Source organism: Clytia hemisphaerica, unplaced genomic scaffold, assembly GCF_902728285.1.
Source record: "Clytia hemisphaerica strain Z4C2 unplaced genomic scaffold, Clytia hemisphaerica genome assembly, whole genome shotgun sequence".
Taxonomy (NCBI): domain Eukaryota; kingdom Metazoa; phylum Cnidaria; class Hydrozoa; order Leptothecata; family Clytiidae; genus Clytia; species Clytia hemisphaerica.
Window position 1 is genome coordinate 655,553 of NW_027104615.1, and position 22,500 is coordinate 678,052.

General features: G+C 35.0%; 1 protein-coding gene and 1 long non-coding RNA gene across 2 annotated transcripts in view; one reads left to right on the plus strand and one right to left on the minus strand.

Moving 5' to 3' along the window:
- The first annotated feature begins 2,091 nt into the window (after positions 1–2,091).
- LOC136824639 (IQ domain-containing protein E-like) overlaps positions 2,092–22,500 on the plus strand; it is a 59,500-nt gene continuing 39,091 nt past the window's right edge. Inside the window, exons 1-15 of the mRNA XM_067080628.1 lie at positions 2,092–2,195; positions 2,543–2,618; positions 3,003–3,104; positions 3,436–3,539; positions 3,825–3,861; positions 6,232–6,314; positions 6,977–7,093; positions 7,352–7,402; positions 8,505–8,575; positions 11,286–11,358; positions 11,754–11,818; positions 12,366–12,433; positions 13,092–13,190; positions 18,091–18,146; positions 18,498–18,597. Coding sequence (XP_066936729.1) covers positions 2,151–2,195; positions 2,543–2,618; positions 3,003–3,104; positions 3,436–3,539; positions 3,825–3,861; positions 6,232–6,314; positions 6,977–7,093; positions 7,352–7,402; positions 8,505–8,575; positions 11,286–11,358; positions 11,754–11,818; positions 12,366–12,433; positions 13,092–13,190; positions 18,091–18,146; positions 18,498–18,597 — 1,147 coding nt within the window. The 5' untranslated portion in view covers positions 2,092–2,150. The remainder of the gene's footprint in view (positions 2,196–2,542; positions 2,619–3,002; positions 3,105–3,435; positions 3,540–3,824; positions 3,862–6,231; positions 6,315–6,976; positions 7,094–7,351; positions 7,403–8,504; positions 8,576–11,285; positions 11,359–11,753; positions 11,819–12,365; positions 12,434–13,091; positions 13,191–18,090; positions 18,147–18,497; positions 18,598–22,500) is intronic.
- On the minus strand, positions 13,554–16,648 carry LOC136824595 (uncharacterized). Its single transcript, XR_010849131.1, has 2 exons — positions 16,283–16,648; positions 13,554–14,221 (listed from the first exon to the last, which is right to left on the minus strand). It is a non-coding gene; the product is annotated as an uncharacterized lncRNA (long non-coding RNA).

Genomic DNA, 22,500 nt, shown 5'->3' on the forward strand with positions numbered 1-22,500 from the left:
AAGTGAATGCTCTTGCGCCCGGGTCAACCCATGCCATATTGTGAGGGGAATTGGGTACCATAACTCTGATACAAGAGTATGGGTAGATAATCCAGACATTGTGGTGTGCTGAGACACTTAGGAGGTTCTACACCTGCAAGGACACCCGCTCTCCCGTGTAGTTCGAGTGTCGTGGTATACACCATGGCTCAGTAGCTCGCATCTGTAGGGTTGCAATGTCTGCTTGCGCTGTGATTCCTACTCCATCGTGGGTAGGACCCATTCCGATGCATCAGAGGGCATATCTATCTATCTATCAGTTCTTTTAATTTCTTTTACAAGCTTGTTATACATATGTTCTTATTTAAAACTTTATTTCTTTTGATCAAAAAAAAATTGGCTTGAAAATCATATTTGACTTGACCTTGACAGGGATTTTTCAGAGTGGCGTGGTATGTTTTTTAATACAGTGTTGTAAAGTTTTTTAGAAAATTTAAAAGGAGGTGTACCAGAAAGTGCCAGAAACCAAAGACCAGAAACCAAAGACCAGAAAGTAAATTGCTAAGAATTAAAGGGTGGTATACCTATTTTGAGGGGGGAAATCAACTTAGTACAGGGTACTCAACGGTGGTGTGTCATTTCTCAATGGTAATATCATGATTGTACCGATACTAAGGGGTGGTATACCTATTTTAAGGGGTAAATTCAACTTAGTGCCAAGATAAATTTCAAAAAACAAGAAAGTACAACTTTTTGGCACTGGTCCAGTACCACAACTTGGTACCCCCCTCTGAAGGATCAGTCAAATTTTATCGAAGATGCTGTTAGCAGGTAATTTTTCATGCACTTTTAGCGCCCAGTATGCTGCCCTTCCTGAAATCGCTATTATTTTGATAAAAAGCAGCCTTTTCAGTGGAAAAAACACCGTCTTCCTTTCAAAATGTGTTTGAACTTTGAAAACTTTTCTTTGTAAGGCTGGCAGAATTTAGTGATGATGGCATTGACAAATTTCAATTTTTTTACATAACAAAATTCGTCAATCTTCATTCTTTTGAAAATATTTTTACTTTGCTTTGAAAACTAAAAGAATGCCACTTTTGTTAAAAAGGGTAAACCATTGGCTAATGAATTTCGTCTTTCCTACAAAAAATAAAAAGTACATTTCAAATTAAAGATTTTTTTGGACAGTACCTCGGAGGTCCTTTAATTTAACCTTTGTTCGTTCGTCTGTTCGTTTGTCTGTTACCAGCTTTTCTTGGGATTGGCTCATTATTTTTTTCTGAATTTTTGTATAAATATTAAGGGCAAGGTTCCCTAAAAAGTGGATGAATCTGTTTTTTTTAGAACATTTTTTTGACCGTAAAAATCTATTCCCTTTTTGGGGAAATTCCCTTTTGTCGTCTTTAGGGAAAATAATTTTTTGCACACTGACATAAAATGGTATTGTTTAAAATCTGATAGAGCCCAATTTTCGAAAAAAAAAGGGTTTGAAAGTTTAAAAGAAAAAGTTCTAGCCAAATCTGGGCCTAACTTTGGATTTGTGGAAGTTGCTTCATTAGATTTTATCTTTAAAGAGCTAGAGTTATCTTTACAATGAAAGAAAGGATTTTTTTTTGTTTGTGCCCAAAACTTAGCATGGCTCATTATCTCTAAAACATCGAAAAGCCATTGAGAAACAAGTTTCATCATGTTTTTTAAGCTTACGTATCTCTATGCTATGCTGTTAACTTTTCTTTTTCGTTCGAATATTTTCATCCTTCTTTCAGCATGTTTCCTACTAACTATCTCAGGTAGGTCCATTCAGCATGTTGCCTACTAACTATACCAGGTAGGTCCATTCAGCATGTTTCCTACTAACTATCTCAGGTAGGTCCATTCAGCATGTTGCCTACTAACTATCTCAGGTAGGTCCATTCAGCATGTTGCCTACTAACTATCTCAGGTAGGTCCATTCAGCATGTTGCCTACTAACTATCTCAGGTAGGTCCATTCAGCATGTTGCTTGTTTATTTTCTAAACCTCAGCAGCAAATGAAATCAGTCTGAACATCTTTTTTAAAGTCTGTTTTAAAATATTAATTTAATTTTTAACCCTTTTTTATCTTAATTTAGTGAAAATGAATTGAACATTTTTTCTATAAATTACTATTCACAAAGAACATATCAAGAAAAATGGATGCTGTTGAAAGAGCCTCAATCGGCTCAGTTATATCACTGGTAAGATTTTTGAATAAATTTTTCAAATTTTGGCTTATTTCTTATAATACAAACTGATGGCTAGTGACTCTATTTATATGAGTGATTTACACAAAATTGTACTTGGACAAAGGTACTTGTTTTGTGAGTAGGAAAACAAGTTAACAAATTGACAATTTTGTGCTGAGTATTTCAAAAATAATTTAAGCACTTAAATTTAAAGAGAATTTGCAAAAGCAAGCAATCAAGGACCTTACTAATTTCACCATACCTTTATGTGTAGTTATTTTCCCAAAATTCCCAAAAATTTAAAAACTATTTTAAACAAAATATATCTCATGTTTTTTGAATTTTTTATTTCTTTCCAGAGAAGTGTATCTGATGCACCTGAACCAATAAGACAGAAAAATAGACCAAAGTCTGCAATCAAATCATCTAAGAAAGGTAGTTTATACTTCCCAAAATCGTGTATTTTTAAATGTGAAAAATCACATTTGATGTAAGCAGAATTCAATAAAGATTTTTAGATAAATTTTATTGCATGAGTTTGGTAGCTTTCCAATACGGAGTTCTTTTCCGAGAAAGATTTTCAAGGCATTTCGAACAACCATCAGTAGTTTGGTTGATTTCATAAAAGAATTTAATAAGGCCGTTTTTGGATTTTCTATCGTTTAATTATTACTAGGTTTCGAAGTGTCAAAACTTTATCTTATCTTTAAGCGCCTCAAATACTTTGATTGTCTGTATTGATTGTATGCATTTTAAAAGCTAACGCAGGTCATTTTCATAACGAATAAAAAGCCAATTATTCACTTGTTTGCTTTCAAGCAACTGGATCTCCTTATGGAACCCCATCAAAGAAAAAGAATCCTACATCTACCAAGAAAAGTGGCAGAGAAATGCTGGTCACTGCTATTCAAAGTGGAAATGGTATGTCTTGGTGATAACCTTTTTTTTGTTGACAACAAATCAAACTTTCTTCTTTTAGGGAAAGATAATTTGAAAGCAGTTTTTCGTTCTTGATATGTAAATTATAGGTCAAGTTCATTTAAATGTGATTGTGTCAACACAGTAGAGTCAGTCAACCCTTAGTCAATTAGAACCCAGCTCTCTAAATCAAGGCTATCACTGTAAGAATTGGTGTAAAAGCTGCCCAAGAACCCAGTTTTAGTCGATGAGAAGGTAAGAGACACGATTTGATATTTTCATGTTTAATGTTGTATTCTCGTTTCTCATCTTGCATCTCTCCGTCTTGCATTAGGTTTGAGTTCAGAGGGTAAGATGACAAACACTTGGATGAACGGCCGACCGAATACAAAGAATCGAACGACAGCTAGTGAATACCTTCTTGAACAGCTCACTGCAGTAAGTTTTTGAATGGATTGTAGCTATGAAATTAAGCAGTTACTCCTATTAATTGGATACAATTTTTTACCATGGAAGAAAATAGATATTGATTTAGGACCTTAATCAAAACTTTTGTCCTCTTTGTGAATAAAAAAAGTTCCAAATTATAGCTTTATTCTGAAACAGATGACATATTTGAATGAATATACTTGTTTTGGCTTTAAAAAAATATTCCATCTGACTTATTAAATTGACTTTGGAAAAAGTAAGATTTCTTGCAGAATTAATGATTTTTTCTTTTAGAATTCAGCGTTTTCAAGCACAAGAGCGGCTTCAGCTAGTGAGTCTTAAAATCCTTTTTTGCCCCCTTTATACTTTTTTCACATTTTTCTTCATAGTGATTGATTTGTTGATATTAGAAAACAAGTCAGTTTGCATGCTACAGGGTATTAATTGAAAGAAAATGACGTCGAAGGCTTGCATCTTGCCAGGGTATCGTCTGATGACAAATGATTACCAGATAGATTTAGCTTTCGAGATTAAGACCAGACTTGTAGAAGCTCACTTTGTAGATCACATGAGAAAATAAATGCAAGCTTTGATTAAGATATTCTTAAACCGATGAGGAGGTATCAATTGAATTCTAAAGAAGTTTCGTTCTTTACATGAAAAATATCCTTCTTCATTCATCATGTTTATGGCAATTGCTTTCCTGTTTACCCTTCCCGAAGTTTCTTTTCATGTCATATACAATATACTTTTGATAGTATCTCAAATTCACTCAAAACCTCGACCTTTATCTTGAAGTAAAATAATGAATGTTCTTAGATAGGTTGATGGATACAGAGTAAAATTCGTGTTATCACAATTTTCAACCTGATATACTTATTGCTTCTGTTATCTTTTTGCTTATCGACGAAACCAAAGACTACTTCTTTAAACACTGAAGAATTTAATCTACTAATCCCCGTTCGACTCTCCAGTGACTTTTCATTCTATGTTTTTATTTTGTTTTCGGTGACTTAATTCAAACTTTTTTTAAGCTCAGTAATTCATCCTCTCAGCTAATTTTAAACAATATCAATATGCTTGATTGAATTTTCCTTATGTAAAATGAAGAACAGTATTATCATTTAGTTCTTTCTTCTGAAATTCTTAAACTGGTGTAACATTTTTTAGGTTATTGTTCAAAGTATTTACATAGGAAAAAACTGGAGAATAATTTTAATAAAGTTTCATCGACTAAGTTTATCTCTACAATATTTTTTCAAATTTTACTTTTTCAAATTCATGCTAAAACCTTCAAAAAACTCAGTGTTGGTACTAGTTGTTATTGATTGGGTTCAAGTCTGTAAAAGTGTTGAATAGGGTTTTTAAAAGACCCCCAGTGATACCTCAGTATTAATTGATTTGATTGATTAAAATATCTTACATTTGAAGCCTGTTATCATAAGCCGCAGATTTTGTTTGTTTGGGTATATTCATGATATGCACCAGCAATGTCTCCACGGACCCAACAGCTGATTGGTTGAAAGTGACGTATTGATGAATTTTACGTCACTTAAAACCATTCAACTGTCTGTTGGGTCCGTGGAAGACATTGCAATGGTGCATATCATGAACAGACCAAAAGTATATTAACATCAAAATGAAGACTTCGATGACTCATTGGAAACAAGAAGAATGGAAAAGAATGTTTTGGAAAAATTCTAAGAACTTAGATTTGTTTGAAAACAGCCATCAAAGTAATGCGAATTATTCCAGTGAACGAATAGTTGTTGGTTATAAACACATTTTGTTACCGACCCTTGAAGATATATCATTTTAGAATTTTTAAAACCTAGCCGGCACACAACGTTGTTTCAACATTTTTATAGCGTTTATATGAGATTTATCCAATCAACCTTGAAGCAACCTTTTTTGAGAGCTGAGAATAGGCTCTTCCAAAAAAAAATTGAATATGGGGGGTGGAGGATATAACTTACCCCCGGACAAGCATCAGTTGACCATCCGGACATTCAAAATCACCTCTAATCAGAGCAAGTTTACCCCCAAAACAAGGCAGATTTTGCAGATTTTGCAGATTTTTCACTACCCCGGACAAAATATCCAATATATCCTTCACCCCCTAGCCTATACTATACGTCGCCCGCTTTTTTTCTACGCAATTAACGTCTATTCCACTTTGCGACTTTTTCGAATGTTTGGAGCCCGGGTTTTCGGGCTCTAAACATTAGATTTTTTGACCTCACTTTAAACTTTCGAAGCTCTTGCAGTAGCAAAAAAATCAAACTTGCGTCAAAACTTATAAGACCGTCTCCCTTTCGTGCGACATGAGCGAAAACTCTTGACGTTTGTAAGGTCATGGTCTTTGAAAATGAATTAAATATGGTCAAAATTGACATAACGGATGAAAAAAGTAGAACTTCCTTCAACTTTTTTTTGTTCGCACGAAACTTTCTTATGACATGATCTTTTCTTCAGGCAAAAAAGACAAAAATCTGTCGCCCATTCCGCGCGAAAGTGGAGAACGGCCTTAAGGCTTTTATTTTTCAACAATCATCAAGTGGAACACACTAAGAAACGGGATGAAAAATCCCGGTTTTGATGAGGTGCTCGCTACCACCCCCCCATCTATATAAAAATTTTTGGAAGAGCCTAATTTCTCGTCTTGGAGCACATGTAACGAATGGAAGTCCTTACTTTCCAGGTTCGACAGCACGAGCAGGTGGCAAAGGACCAGTTTACAAAGACCCTGAAGCATATTATGATGAAATACAATCCTTAAAAAGGGTAACTCATTTTATAATATTTTTACGCTAATATTAACATCTATTAAATCGTTTTCGTTAAATATTTTCTTCTATCATGGCCCCCGGCGTGCGAATCGAATTGAGGGGCCAAAAAAATATGTCGCCCACCATTGCCGAGCGACGAAGAAAATTTTCGACTTCTCACCCTTATTTCACCCCTCTAAACGGTATACCTTAATGCCCTTAATTTTCGCGCGCCTTTTATTTTCGACCTTTTATTTCGCGCCTTAATTTTTTGCGCACCCGTTAAAAACGACCTTTCGCGCACCCATTATAATTCTCTTACATATTTTACATATTTTTTCGGGCCGTTTTTCTATTCAAAATCCTCATAAAAAATCTCAAAGGTGGCACGTTAATTAGCGGACACTAACTTTTGTTACCCCAATGGTGGCGCTATTAGAGGCTCCACTGTACTATGAATATCATATTTTTATCAAAAATCACGATTAATTGTTTTTATTAATTTATTTGCTAATTCCCGCACCTTTTAATTTTCGCGCGGCCTAGTGCGCGAAAATAGGCCTTTTTCGCGCACCCTTTAATTTCCGCGCAGTGGTAGTGCAAAATTGAATTGTCACCGGTAGAGTAATTGTTGTTTACAATTTGTTGAATCATTGATTTTTTTGTACTTTTTTACAGACATTGAAAGGTGTTCAAACAGAGAATGCCTTGTTGAAAGCAAAAAATGGGAGACTTTCTGATGAAATATTGTCAAAATCGAAGAAGATTGAAGAATTACTATCCCCTGAAACACAGGTTTGTATTATCTATAGAAATCAGTTAATAATACTTATTGTCAATGTAGTCAGACGAAATTGGTACCTTGAGGAGGATTTACGAAGAAGGTGCTTATGATAGCTTTTCTGTCCAGATTTTTGTAGTTAATATTTTTTTTACGAAAATACCCCATGAATTTTACTTCATTTCATAAAGAGTTTTGACTCATACTTGTTTTTATTTCGTAAAGATTTTTTATGGAAGTTTTAAACTATTCATACTTGCTTTTCAATTCAGAACAATGATTTACGTCGTACCATTACTTCCAAGAGTGGCACCACTAGCGAGGTTGGTAACTCATCATTTGAAATGACTTCTTGATAGACTCACAATCAAAACAACATTTTTAAGAGCTATAAGAACAGCATTAAACGTACAGTTGACTCTCTCTCTTATTCGATCTTTGAGGGTCTAAGATTTTTCTTCGAATTAGAGAATTATGGAGAGTATTTTAGACTACTTTTCAGCTTAGGGGACCAACACTTTAATTCGAATTATAGAAAGATTCGAATAGTAGAGGTTCGAATTAGAGAGGGTTGACTGTATCTCCTACCAATTTGCTTACACATCATTTCTAAACAATGAGCACAGAACGTCGTTTCAACGTTCATCCAATGTTTACAACGTCCATATAACGTTAGATGAACGTTGTAACAACCTTGTGTGCCAGCTTGGTTGACTTGAGGTCTCTTCCCATTTGCTTACACAGCATTTCTAAACAAAAGAAAGAACAACTTTCAAAACTCTTCTGTTTTGTTTCTGTTTTGCGTTGTCAGCATAGAGGCGGCCCTCCTTTCTATTTCTGTTGGAATTGGGGTTTTCGTTACACGGCCGGTTTTCTTTCTTGTTCGATTTTATCAAAATTTGTCTGTTTTTTTTATTTATTGAAACATAAACACAGGCTACACTACGAACATGTACTACAATCAGTGACAAAATACTTGGCACAAAAGGAAAATTCACCGGGGTGTTTTGAAAACACAATCGATTTGTAAGCGCTCTAAAGTAGGTTGGAAGTGTAGAGTTTTAACTCTGAGTTTTAACACTAGACTCAAGACTTAGGACCTTAGGATCTGAGGATCCAAAAGTTCAAAAATGGTCCAGTAAGGCTTGAAATATAGCCTAGAAACCAATAAATCCCTCCCAGATGGTCTAAAAATTGACATTCTCGCTCCATCTTCAATTTTCGAAAAATGGTAAATTCGCCAAAAGTGCCAATATATTATGGCACTGATTGTAGAAACTTAAGTTATATCGCCAAAGGTAAAAATTCGTCTGTTTTAAACCTTAAAGGCATCGATTCTGTAAGAACTGCACACGCGTACTGCCTTTGTGTCTGTCCCTCTGTGTTTTAACAATACAAGTATCAATGCATTCTTTAATTTTCTAGGTTGTGATGAGCTTAAAACGAAAAATCTATAAATTGGAAGAAAATTTACGAAGTAAAGAAAATGAAACGAGGTAATCCTATCTTTTTCTATCATTATGAAATTAGTATTTTAAGCTTCCCAATGAAGTTTCAAAACAGTTCTTCGTCCGTCAACTCCTATTCACAGCAGCATTCTAATTTGCTAACTTTATGCTTCCGTGATTTTGAAGTTAAGGTTTAGACGACTATTCGAGCAAGGGACTATAAAACTCTATTCGCTTTAAGTGAGCACTATCAAGGGAAACTTTCTAAATGGGCTGCTCCAGAAATAGTCTGTAACCCTTTTGTTGAAAAAAAAAATCCAGGATGGTCTAGTTTTTTTATGTAAAAATCCAGGTCAGTAAATTGAGGTTAAAAATCCAGGGTGGTCAGTACAACGAGTACAAAAATCCAGGGTGGTCTAAAAAATGCGACAAAAAAATCCAAGGGGGTTCTGAAAAACTGAGATGCCTTGGAGTTTTTACAAGATACTTCACTAATTGGTCATTTAAAGTGATAGAGATGACGCGTTCTTTAGAAAAAGTAATAAGATTCTTTTATTACATCTTAACGACCAACCAAATCAAATAAGAGCTTGTAAAAACTCCAGCTTGTCCCGAAAAATTGGAAAAACATCCAGGGGGGTCACCTTTTTAAAAAAAGACCTCCTCAACGTCATAAGGGATACATTTTTTTAATGAAAATTGTCCAGACGGTGTCAATCGAACGAATCGAACGCCGAATCAATTGAACTCAATTGAACACAACGCAATCGAATCGCAATCGAATGTTACCCAGGATTTGCCGTTCGATTGCTTCGATTACGTTCGATTGTATTCGATCATGTTCGAGTATGTTCGACCGTAGTGCAGTGGTAGAGCATCCGGCTACGGTTCGCAAGGTTGTGGGTTCAACCCCCAGCCGGGTCATACCAAAGATTTCCAAAATGGTACTTGATGCCTCTCTGCTTGATGCTCAGCAATTAAGAGAAGGGTCAAGGGTAAGTGGAGCAATCCAGGGAGATAGAGTGGCGCCCTCTCATATCTTCGGGTAGATAGCTATCGAAAGAGGAGCCTTTGGGTCACCTCCGACTGCGGTCGCAGACTTACTACTTACGTTCGATTGATTTAGATTTTATTCGCTTTCGTACAGTACTTAATAAGCGCTCGACCACCCACGCTAAAAAGCTCTAACAGAGTGATCCGATTTAATTGAATCGCAATCCAACTCATCGAACATAATCGTAATCGAACCAATGGAACATAGTCAACTATTAATCGAACCAATCTAACCTTACTCGAACGCAATCGAACACAATCGAATATTACCCAGGAATCAGCCGTTCGATTGAGATTCGATTACGTTCGACAATCGAATCGCAATTATTCGATCGCGTTCGATTACGTTCGATTGGTTTGATTGCGATTTTTGTTCGAAGTTGTTCGATTGACACCGGGAATTGTGGTATGATACATTGTGTTAAGATGGTTTGAAAATAATTTCTCTCATGATTTCTACAATGATGATACCTGGCCTCTCTTGTCAGAGGACGCACAGTTCGGTATTGGGCGTTTTAGTAATCGTCTCGTTAGAACCATGCGAATACTTATACTGCCTGTAAGCTTGAGAAACACCTTTTTCTAATATTTAGCAGCTTTTGTATATGGTCAACTAATTTATATAAAATTTACATCATGATTTTTCTAAAAGTCCCTACAAGTGGATACCGAGAACAGCCACCAACAGGAAGCTTTATACCGGGTGCGCCACAAAAAAGTTTCTCTCTTAAAAACTAATTTTCTCAAAATCTAAAAGTTTTAAAAAAACTGTTTCTATTTCATTGGAAAGAAGATAGATAAAATTAAATTTTGATGGGTCATTTATTAAATTCGATTCACTAGATCAAAAGTTATGCTCAATTAAATAAAAAAGTTACTTTCTGAAAGTGCTCAAAAACGTTAAAAATCGACGCATCAAATTAAACAGAAGCATAACTACACGATACATCATTATCTTCGTTTCAGTCATTAAAAATGCTAATTAGCTGTCTAAATGACCTATTGTTATATAAAGGAAGGTTGAATTTCATTTAAAGGCAGAAAGTTTGTCGAAAAAAGCCAAAAAATCTTGTAAAATTCATAAAAATACATCAAATTGGGGTTTCGACGTACATCCAGCCTTCTGAGTGAAATATCGGTAAAAGTAAATTAAAATGATTTTGATGAAGATTTTAAACCCTTCCGACCCATCAGTCTCAAAATTCATGCGTTTAATTACTGAAAAATGCTTTTAATCATGTAAAGGCTATTGCGATTGCCAGTTTTAAGATAAAAATTTGATAGGTCGATTTTTAACGTTTTCGGGCACTTTCTGAAAGTAGCTTTTTTATTCAATTGAGCATAACTTTTGATCTAATGAACCGAATTTAAAATAAAAGACCCATCCAAATTTAAGTTTATCTTTCTTCTTTCCAATGAAATAGGAATGGTTCTTTCAAAATTTTTAGATTTCTAGAAAGTTGGTTTTAAAGAGAGAAACTTTTTTGTGGCGCACCCGGTATAAAAGTCGTTTAACATCATAAATATATATTATCATCATTGTAATATGAAAAAGCAGCGGAAATCTATCGGTGAAGATAAACCATGAACTAGCCAATGTTATCCAAAGCAAAAGCACAACAACAGTGCTACAACAAAATGGTAAAGTCGTACTTCAAAGTAATTCAAAAACTAATGCAAGGATTTTTGACATTTTTGTTTGCAGGAAGATGAAAACTGAGATGAAGGTGACGAACATGGAAGAAATGAAATACGAAAATATGCTCTGTCATAATGAGGTTTGTCAACTTTCAATGATATTTCTCTCATGGGCATCATCCAATTTAAAGGGTCTACTCACAAATGAAATTAACACTGGCAATGCTATAGAAATTGTTGGTTCAAGAAGGGTCTAATTAGACAAAAAATATGGGAATATAAATCCCCATCGAGTCTTAGTCCGTTATTTTTATCCCCACTGGCTGAAAAAATTTCTACCGGGCCTGTGTCCTGTCGACTGATTCTTTAAAAAAGTGTGCTATGTGCAATTCTTTTCTACTTCGGGCTTCAAGAGTGCTCCAATCAGCTCCAATGTCCTAAGGTCTGGTCAGAAGTATTAGATCCCTATTAGATTAATGTTTTGACATATTTATAAGTCCATTTATTGGTGGTGTTTACATTTATTGTCGTTTAGATTGTCCGACTCAGTCAGATGGTCGAAGAGCTTAAAAATAAAGATCAAAATATGATTTCGGATCAGTAAGTAGTATTGGAAGTCTTCATACCCTCACCAAAGCTAATTCCACTGTTTTTCATTTCTTTCTGGATTTTATATGTTATCTTGGACCAGGGAAATGATATACTGAATAATTTTCATGCTTGGATTCAGAAAAGCAGTAGACCAAAAAGACTTTTCCAATCGTATCAAAGGATTTCGACGACTTCACAAACTCAGAAAAGAATAGTTCTCACGTGAAAAATTTTTTTAAATAACTTTTGGTAGATTTTTGAGATTTCCACACCTGCTGACAAAATTTCACCATCATATCTACACGAAGATGTCACTGAATATTTTGACCTCAAATTTTAAGTCCCTCTTACAAAAAGATTTTGGGGTTTGCGGTCAACCTCAGAGTGGTCTGGTAAACACCAACCACCAAAAATTGCCTGCTTGAGTAATTGAAATTCAAAGTCACTATCATAGTTCTTCTCGATCTCAAGATCTTGTAATTTGAGACCCCCGCAAAAAAAGCACTTGAAGGGTCAATAGGACCTTTCTGTATAAAACCCGTCTTTTTTTTGACAGAGCAATACAAGACGCAATGAGAGGTGGAAATAACAATAAAACACAAGTCTTATTGAAACGTCTCACTGGTAAGTTTGTTATCCAGCGGGAAGTGGGAGGGTTCTGTGAATAATTAAGATATCGAAAAATATAAAGAAATTAGATCTGTAACCGTTGAACGGCTAAACTTTCTTATTCCTGGGAAGCTTTCTCATACGCCACTTTACAATGGACCAAAACTGTATGAGTATGTGAAAAATCTAAAAAATGAGAAAATTTCGCTGATTGGCGGTATCAGATTATTATGTCGTTAATCATTGGAGTAATGCATAATAATTCTGTCACTAGTTTATTGGAAAAGATATTGTCTTTCAGTCTAGCCTGGATATCCAAGCTGTAAATTATTTTCTTATTTTGGTGTTTCTGCTATTTACAGCTTCCTGAATATGCTTGAAAACCTTAGTGCTAGCCGTAAATTCATTTTGACTCCATAATAAATTAGCGGTGAAAAGATTAGGTTATGACTCCAACGATGTCTGTCTATCTGTCTGTCTGTCTGTCTGTCTGTCTGTATTACATGCTTTTTTTATAAGAATAGTATTTTGGCTGAGTGGGCGCATTATTCTTATTTTTCTATTCGTTTTAACTCCGAAATTTCATAAGAGAAGAAGTCATTCTTATAAAAAAAGCAAATATTTGTTGAACTTCTTGCTCACAAAAAGGTTTCCTTCTCCCGTTTTTATTTAGAGGACAATCGGAATTTGGTATTGGAAAATAAATCATTGAAGAATGATTTGATGAAGTTAACCACACAGACGGATGAAACCAACATCAATGTACAAAAAGGTAAGCAACAAAAATAATTACCTTACCCTGCTTGAAAGAAAATACCCCCCCCCCCCGATTTTCTGTATTAAATTTCGAAATCGTACAGCTTTTTGAAATTAAAAACAAGAGCCACAAAGATGTGGTTAAATATTTCCTCCAATAGCTCAGAGCATAGATTGTAGTCGCAGTCGAACCCCACAGATTATCCTAAAGCCCCAACTTAGTAACTTAGATTTATTAAAGCCTTTATATTAAGCAATATCCAATGCAAAACAAAATATAACCATATTCCTGCTAAAAATTGTCGTTATTTCATAGACATGTTCACAGATGTCTAAAAGTCTAAAAACTTGTTAAAAAATTTCATGCAAATGATAACAATTTCAACACAAAAATAAATGTATTTTATTCAACTAATATTGGTTTTTACCTTCATTAAGGAAATAAAATCTCAGATTTACAAGTTGATATTATTCTAAGACTCATCTGAGTAAGAAAGTGCCAAAATATCTAGACTGTCTACTAAGGGACTAATATGGAAATATTGCAATATGAATTTGGGAGATATCGAAATATGTTGTACACGTTAGTTTCATATGAAAAACTTCCTTGTCATCAATATTTTAAACCACCATATTATATACCATTCACAAATAAAAAGTTACTTAAAAATGGATCTCCTTCTTTACAGATTTAGATTTCCAGTGCATAACATCTGTTACATTAGTATTCATGTGATAATATACCAAATTGTCAACCTTGAAATTGTCACATTTAGTTACAGTATTGCTAAATGTTTACAACACTTTCCAGCAAACTTTTTTATGAAATTTGTGTCTTGATAAACTAAACTCCATGACATTTGTATCATTGATCATTAAATCACATCTTGGAACAATAGAGTTCCTTGGTTCAATTATTGCAAGAATGTTTATCTTTGTTCATATTCTCATTATGTGCAACATTATCATTACATCATTGCCAGCAAGTTACATTGTATTGTCAGCTTTAGAGGTCGTCAAACTTTGTTGAATTTGTAATCCTGGCACCTGAATGTGAAAGGAAAGAAAAATTCAAAATTTCATAATGGGAAATAATATCTTTACAGTAATCAATGCCAAATGTGTGGTCATTCGCTGAAATCTCCCGAAAAAAAAAGACTTTAAAAGGGTGAGACTCTGCTTGATGGTTTGAGCTATGTTTGCCATGCATATATACTGAGCCATTAAAGAAGTTTACGGGAACATACAAAAAGGACCACAGGGTACGTTCAATAAGGTACACTGGGAACATACAATAAGGTTCACGGGGAACATACAATAAGGTTCACGGGGAACGTACAATAAGGTTCACAGGGAACGTACTATAAGGTTCACAGGGAACGTACAATAAGGTACAAGGGGAACGTACAATAAGGTACAAGGAGAACGTACAATAAGGTACACTGGAACGTACAATAATAAGGTACACTGGGAACGTACAATAATAAGGTACACTGGAAACGTACAATAAGGTACACTGGGAACATACAATAAGGTTCACGGGGAACATAAAATAAGGTTCACGGGGAACATACAATAAGGTTCACAGGGAACGTACAATAAGGTACAAGGGGAACGTACAATAAGGTACACTGGAACGTACAATAATAAGGTACACTGGGAACGTACAATAATAAGGTACACTGGGAACGTACAATAAGGTACACTGGGAACATACAATAAGGTTCACGGGGAACATAAAATAAGGTTCACGGGGAGCGTGCAATAAGGTACCGTGTGAAAGGGTAACTTGCATCATTGGAGGCTAACATGCATAGCACTCAAATGAAAGACTTGTCTGGTCATTAAAATACAAAGTTAAATCAAAACAAAAATGGTAGAGTAGAGCTTCCAGCGGAGCTGCATAGTTGTATTCTAATGACCAGACAGGTCATTCATTTGAGGGCTATGCATGTTAGCCTCCACTGATGCAAGTTACCCTTTCTCACGGTACAAGGGGAACGTACAATAAGGTACAAGGGGAACATACAATAAGGTTCACGGGAAACGTACCATAAGGTACAAGGGGCATGTACAATAAAGTACACAGGGAACCTACAGGGAACGTACAATAAGGTATACCGTGAGAATGGGTAACTTGCATCAGTGGAGGCTAACATGCATAGCCCTCAAATGAATGACCTGACTGGTCATTAAAATAAACTATATTTAGCTCTGCCACAGATCTGTAAAGCCTGAAGTGCTAGAATTGCGGCTTTTATCGAAAAGTGAAGCCTAGGTTTGGGAGGTTTGGAAGGATTTCCTACCAAAGTCACGTGACTAAAATATGCAATTTCACCGGTTTGAGAGATGTGAAATAGCGTTTGCTGCCTACTTTTTTTGATCTCGCGCTTCGAAAAGAATTAAAATGCTAGATCCTATCCATCGGCACGAAATTTAAAAAGTCAAATTTTTGCTTCACTTTTTTTTGCTGGAGAAAGCTTAAAGTCGCCTATCTAGCCGTTCGGGCTTTACAGATATCTGTGAGCTCTGCTCACGGCTCTACTCTACCATTTTTGTTTTGATTTATATAACTTTGTATTTTAATGACCAGACGGGTCATTCATTTGAGGGCTATGCATGTTAGCCTCCACTGATGCAAGTTACCCAATCTCACGGTATACACGGGGAACATACAATAAGGTACATGATTGGGGTACGTACAATGATGTATACGGGGAACGGCACAATAAGATACACTGGAACGTACAATAAGGTACACGGGGAGCGTACAAAAAGGTACCCAGGAACACACAAAAAGGACCAACGGAGAGCGTACAAAAGGTACCCTGAAAGCATTCAAAAAGGACCATGGGTAGTGTACAAAAAGGACCACACAAAACGTACCAAAGGATCCCAGAAAGCGCACAAAAGATACAAGGGAGGGGAGCATACAAAAAGGTAAACAGGGAGTAAAAGCATCTATTATGATATATTTTCTTTTTAGCATCTGGCATCAAGGCTAAAAATGGGGCATTGAGAAGAGTACAAGCTTTTCCAAGTTTTGACCATTAATATCTAGACAATATATATCTACATGATGGAAATCAGAAAGAAATTTATGCTCACCTTCTTCTCAAGTCAAGATAGGAATGGTTTGGATTTCCACGTGTTTCAGCTTCTTTCTCCACACTTCTTCTTCTCCTTATGGGAAAGACAATAAATTCAGCACACATGAGAGAAATTCAGGCAGTCCTCTGAGCTTTACACACAATCATTTGTTTTATGAAAAGCTGGTAAAAATAAACCCCTGCCATATTTTGATAGAAGGATACTATTTTTTTCCCCGCTAAATCTTCGCGACGATTTTTAGTCACGTGACTGAAGAGCCTAGTCATAATGTGCAGCACGAATAAAGAAAACATTAACATCGAAAATGGAAGAAAAGACGGAAAAAGGCCGTTTTAACAAATATTCCCCTATAGTAGGGAAATATTTAAAAAAAGCTTCTCTGAACTTTTTGTCCTATTTTTATCTATTTTTATGTTCTTGAATCTTTTTAATATTTTTTTATCTTGAAATCCCCTCGACGTGGGATTTGCGGTCTATTTTGGGAAACTTTTTTCATAACTTTAAAAGGGTATTTTCTATTGTATTAAGTAAAGTTTTTTCAACCCATTAAACTGTTCCAATGTTTTTCCTTCATTTAGTTCATCGTATAATTTTTGAGAATTTTACTTCAATACATGTCCTTCGATTTAAATAATTCTTTCAATGAACGATTTTCCCAGATAAACGCTTTTTTTTATAAAAATGGTGTTTTTTTCATTTCATGATGGATATTCTTAACTTTTTTGGGGAAAATCATCCTAAAATATTCTTACAGCATTCTTAAGTTAGAGTCAAAATTCAAACTAGATTTAACATGTAATACATACGTCTAGAGCATAAAATGGCATTTTTGTGAAAGCTTTGTAAGGAGCTTTGCTGGGGGATAATTGGCAATTTATAGTAAAAATGCTCTAAAATGGCATTCTTATAGGTTTAGTAGCCAAATTCCATGATGGTAATACATAGTGTGGAAAGGGGTCTGATCCTCCTTCTTAAATGATCCCCCTCCTTGACATCCCCTAACCTTAAAAAAATGCCTATCCCCCAAGGGTCTTGGACAAAAATAGCTAACAAATGTATGTGAAATAGCTTCATAGAGAGAAAGAGAAATAATGAACTTCTTTCTTCTTTTTGATTCAGACTACTCGAACAGAAAGCTTCCTTTAATAATGAAGACTAAATTCCAAAACAGTGCTTGAAAATAATCTACAATATAATATGTAAGGCCCCCCTTCTTAAACTATCCCCCTTCCTTGCTATCCCCCCTTTTTCATGAAAGTTTCTGACCTCCTTCTTCATTTTTTCGGTAGGTGTTAAGAAAGGGGGGACGACCTATGTGATATTCTTTGCATATTCATAATTTTTTTGCCAATTTCATTATGAATATTTTTATAAAAAATAGTGTGTGATGCTTTTGGTTTTGGTGATTTTCTTGACACTCTCGAAACTACACATCTTTAACTCCCTCCAATCTGAGGTTTACAGGCTTCGTCTGGAATAGCACATTATCGAGGGGATGTCTTCATTATTTCGTAAATAAAGATTTTTCTATTGTAGATTTTTCTAATTTCAGTTCAAGCTTTTACAGTTCATCTCTTTTCTTGAGAAAACAACATATGCAATGTACTTTTGTACTTCTCAAAAGACTGAAAGTTGCAAAATCACCGAATACCAGTAGGGCGTGGTTCGAGGAAACGAAAATTCTAAATATAATAATATACTATTATATCATTCCGTGTAACTGTAGTTTCTGCGTATAGACTGAATAGCAGTTTATGTAGAAATGGCGCACCGTCGGCAACGTAAAAAGGGTGTTTTCTTTTTAGATTATGAAGATATGAACCGAGCTGAATTACTTCAGAAAATCACCAATCTAGAACAGGTAATATACCTTTTTCGCGTGAGTTTCGTAAGATTAAAAATTTCAAAAATTAAGAACTAGCCGAACACTTCTTCAAAGACAAACCTAAAAAGTTAAATTGATCGATCTCGTAGTCACATTTCTAATTCTATATTTTTTGCTACTGAGTACAATGATGTATTACTAAAATCGGTTGTGTGTGATCAATAAGTGAACAAGTCTTTTTAGGGAGTTAAACCACGCAGTGCTTGTTTTCCCCTCAAAATTAGATTAAACTATTGGCTGAAAAGTACATCACACGACTTTCTTTAGTCAAAGGTTGCTAAATTAATTTTCTTAAAAGTGGTGTCATGTTTTTCTTTTTCCAAACAGAAAGTGAAAGAAGAAGAATCACGTGACAGCTCTGTCAAACAAGAAAAAGTCGACAAAAACATTGATGATGCTAAAGTCGACCCTGAAGTCATTGACGATCGTAAGGATTTTTTAAAACTTAAATTTTCTATTAGAAGATTCATGTAAAAAAGTCACGAAAAAACGTCGAGCAAATCACTAACCTTTTTACATGAATCTGCTAATAGGATACTTACGTATTTCCCTTGACCAGAATAGGGTTGCAGTTGGTCGGAAAAAAAGAATTTATATAGAATATTTACCGGGTGACCCACGAAAAAGTTCAGACGTTTCTCGACGTCTTGAGGCCGAACAAATGTCCCAAAGTGCTTAGAGTTTTGATATTTAGAAAGTAGATATCCTAACTTAAAATTTGAGCCATCACTTTTTAAATTTGACCAACTACTTCTCTGCTTATGAGCTTTTAAAGTCAAATTCACTTTTTGAAAAATGTAAAATACACGTAAAAAAGAGGTATTAAATTCATGCAATCAATTAGAAAATCACTTACAAATTGACTTATTTAACAAATTTTATAACATTAATAATTAATAAAAACACCTTTGTAAATAATTTTTGTTTAAAACAAGACTAGTTTTTATAAAAATAGGCGCTTTCATAGATTTTTTTCAAAAACTGTATATCAAATACGCCTAAAAATACCAAATTTGATACCCTTTTTTTCGTGTATTTTACACTTTCCGTAAAGTGAACTTTGACTTTAAAAGCTCATAAGTAGAGAACAAGTTGGTCAAATTTGAAAAGTGAAAGCTCAAATTTTAAGTTAGGATATCTACTTTTTAAATATCAAAACTCCAAGTACTTTGGGACATTTGTTCGGCCTCAAGACGTCGGGAAACGTCTGAACTTTTTCGTGGGTCACCCGGTATATAGAATTTATATATAGTTATATAGAATTTATTCCAACAGGAATACAGGCTTTAAATCACGTAACTACTGGCAACGGATCGCCTCTACAAATGCGAACGTTTGCTTCCATAATGGCGGAAATTACGGAACTTAATAAAGCATGAAATGTGATGGCCAACTCTTTCGGAAGTAAATTTTCAAGCTCTTAAACTCTTGAACTCTAAATCCACTTTTACAGAATTCCAAAAGCATGTCAAAAAAGGGTATCACTGGTATAGAATTGGGCATTTTTTGACCATCTTTAGAAATTTCTCCTGCTTAAATAACCGCTCTTTTTTTATACCCCTTAAAATTATGATCCCCAAGGGATCTTGTAACTCCCCCCAGTGTCAGACTAAATAAATGATTCTCTCTAAATAGACGAATCGGCTTATAACGTGAAAACTCAGATTTGACCCCCGAGAATTCCCCACAATGCTTTGTGCGGAAAAAAGTTCACGGTGAAATTTTTTCCGCACATTGTGGGGAATTCTCGGGGGTCAAATCTGAGTTTTTATGTGAAGCCGATATCGTCTATTGGACAAATAATTCCTTTTTTCTCAAACGACAAATTTAGAAAGGGAAGGACTGAAAATCTTGCTTGACTTTATAAGAATATTGTGTATTCCACAATGATGGACAAAATATTTGAGAGAAATGGGATTTCCCTGCGAAATTTTAAACACCAGAAATGATTTTTAAGCGGGTTAAACTACAGTTGGAAAGTAGAGTTTTAAGATGAGGCTTAACACCTTGGACCTTAGGATCTTAAGATTTAAAAGCGCAAATTTGCTCCAATAAGGCTTGGAATATAGCCTAGAAGCCATCGAACCCCTCCAAAATCGAAATATTTAATGAAAGAAAGTAAAAGCGCTAAAATAGCAATTCTCGCCCGAAATTAAAATTCTGAAAAATATATTTTGACTATGATTGCAGATATGATTGGCAGTGAAAACAAGAATGCCTGTAACTTTTGATAGTCAAATACAATTGTGGAAATATTTTTGCATGTTTTAGAGGATCAAAAGCACTATATTTGAATGTATTTTTGGTTGAAATTTGAAACTTTGGTTTAGTCGTTAAATTTGCGATTAAAAAAAGGTTGAGCTTTTTTTTCTACTTATACTACAACGTTCATTTTTACACCAGTGGTAGTTCAACCTTAGGTAAACAAGTTTGTTAAATTTCAAGGCAAACGGAAAAGTCCTTCGGAAGATATGGGACCCGAAATACCTCTTGGTAGCACTTTTCTGTGAAACATCAAATCTCCAACTCATTTTTCTATGATATAATCCGTCGCAAAATACAAGTGTGCACTCTGTTTTGTTATCATATGGAAACCACCCTTCTTAAAGGAGTTGCTAAAATTACGGACTTTGTATAAATTAATTTATTTGGAAATTGGAAGTGACGCTTAGTCACACTATCCAATCTATTAAAAAACCCTTTAGTGGCCTCTACGCTGGGGTTTCAAATTCCATATAAAACGCCCATTGCAGCATTACGAATTGTCATAGGTCACGATGCAGGTCAAATGGCTAACTGCTCTATCGTTGGTGCACGTCTGGTGCCAGCATGTCCAATATCACGCGTTGATGTAACTTCAAAATATTTTTACAATATTTTTTTTCAGTACCTTCCTAAATTAACTTCATGTTCCATATTGTTTTGAACTTACGGACGTTTTGATATTTCCGTTTTATTCATCTTCCTCTCGTTAACTTTCATTATAAAATTTTTGTTTTTCACTTTTTTTTCCAACGGACGAAAAGACCATCTTTTTCTCTTTCAGAATAAAAGCACTCCTACGTAGAGAATAAGGAATAAAGTATTCTGCCCATCCCTTCCTTTCATCACCCACTCCGTACATATCACGTTCTGCTCTAAAGGGATGCGACGAACGTGACTATCTGACCTGGCTGTTTACTCAAAATATTCAAAACTGCCTTGTTTTTTTGCTTCAAAACGAATGCAAAATCGCCTGAGCAATGTTTATGTATGCGATTGACGTCTGATTTTGACACGATTAATTTACTTTAGCCAATGACCGCCCTCAAATGACCGATCGTTTAATATCCTTCCCAAAATGTTGATCAAAGCGGTCCGTTAACTTGGCAGATTCCCTTACCGAGTCGCAGTTCTTTAAAGTGAATACGTGACATGCGCGTAGTAATCAGAATTTGTCTGGAGATTTATCTAGTATGGGAAACTCGAATTTTATTCCTTTAAGGCCAGCTATTGATTCTTCCGCATGACTTAATGCCCCTAAATACGACCTATGTAACTTGATAAAATGATTTTGGGGTACCTATTTTTATGAAATTCTGACGAATTTATCAACAAAGAACCACATCGTTAGTTTATAAAACTAACACATCATTTGGATTGATGATCGGGGAAAGGATTTTCTCAGTTAGAACCCCCCCCCTTGGGATGAATGTGAGCTCGGACCCTGAACATAAAAATAGTTGAAAAAGAACAAAAAATCAGCAACACCTTTATTTACAGCAAAATCGTATGCCAAAAACCTAAAAGGTTGCAAAATATGAGAGAGGGAATGATTGATATTGCTTCAACTTGTAATCTTCATGATTTCTAGCCAATGAGTAGTTTTTCAGCACAAGGTTTCACGTGAACTTTCACCTCCAGGACTTATAAGCGTACAATTGATCCTTGACACCTTTTCCCACTCATATTTCAAAATTCGTTTTAAGTTTCGCCATGAATTTTTCTTAATCATAATTCGTGCTTTCGCCATATTGACTTTTTCACTGTTTTTCACCTGTCAGCAAGATCTTTTTTTTCGATTCGGCAAGAATATGGGTGACGATAAAGGTATTTGGTCAGTTCAAAACCGAAACCCGTAGAAATCTATCTTTCACAAAAATGCTGTTCGTGACCCCACAAAGCAACACATAGTTTTTATAACTCATCCAGACATGGAAAAAATTTGTTCGAACAGATAGCTTGTTCGAATTAAAAAGACATTCGAGTTAAAGAGTTTCGAAACATGGAGATTGGTCTGATTCGCAGACTATGATAAGCTAAAACCATTTACCAGTCAACAATTTAAAAT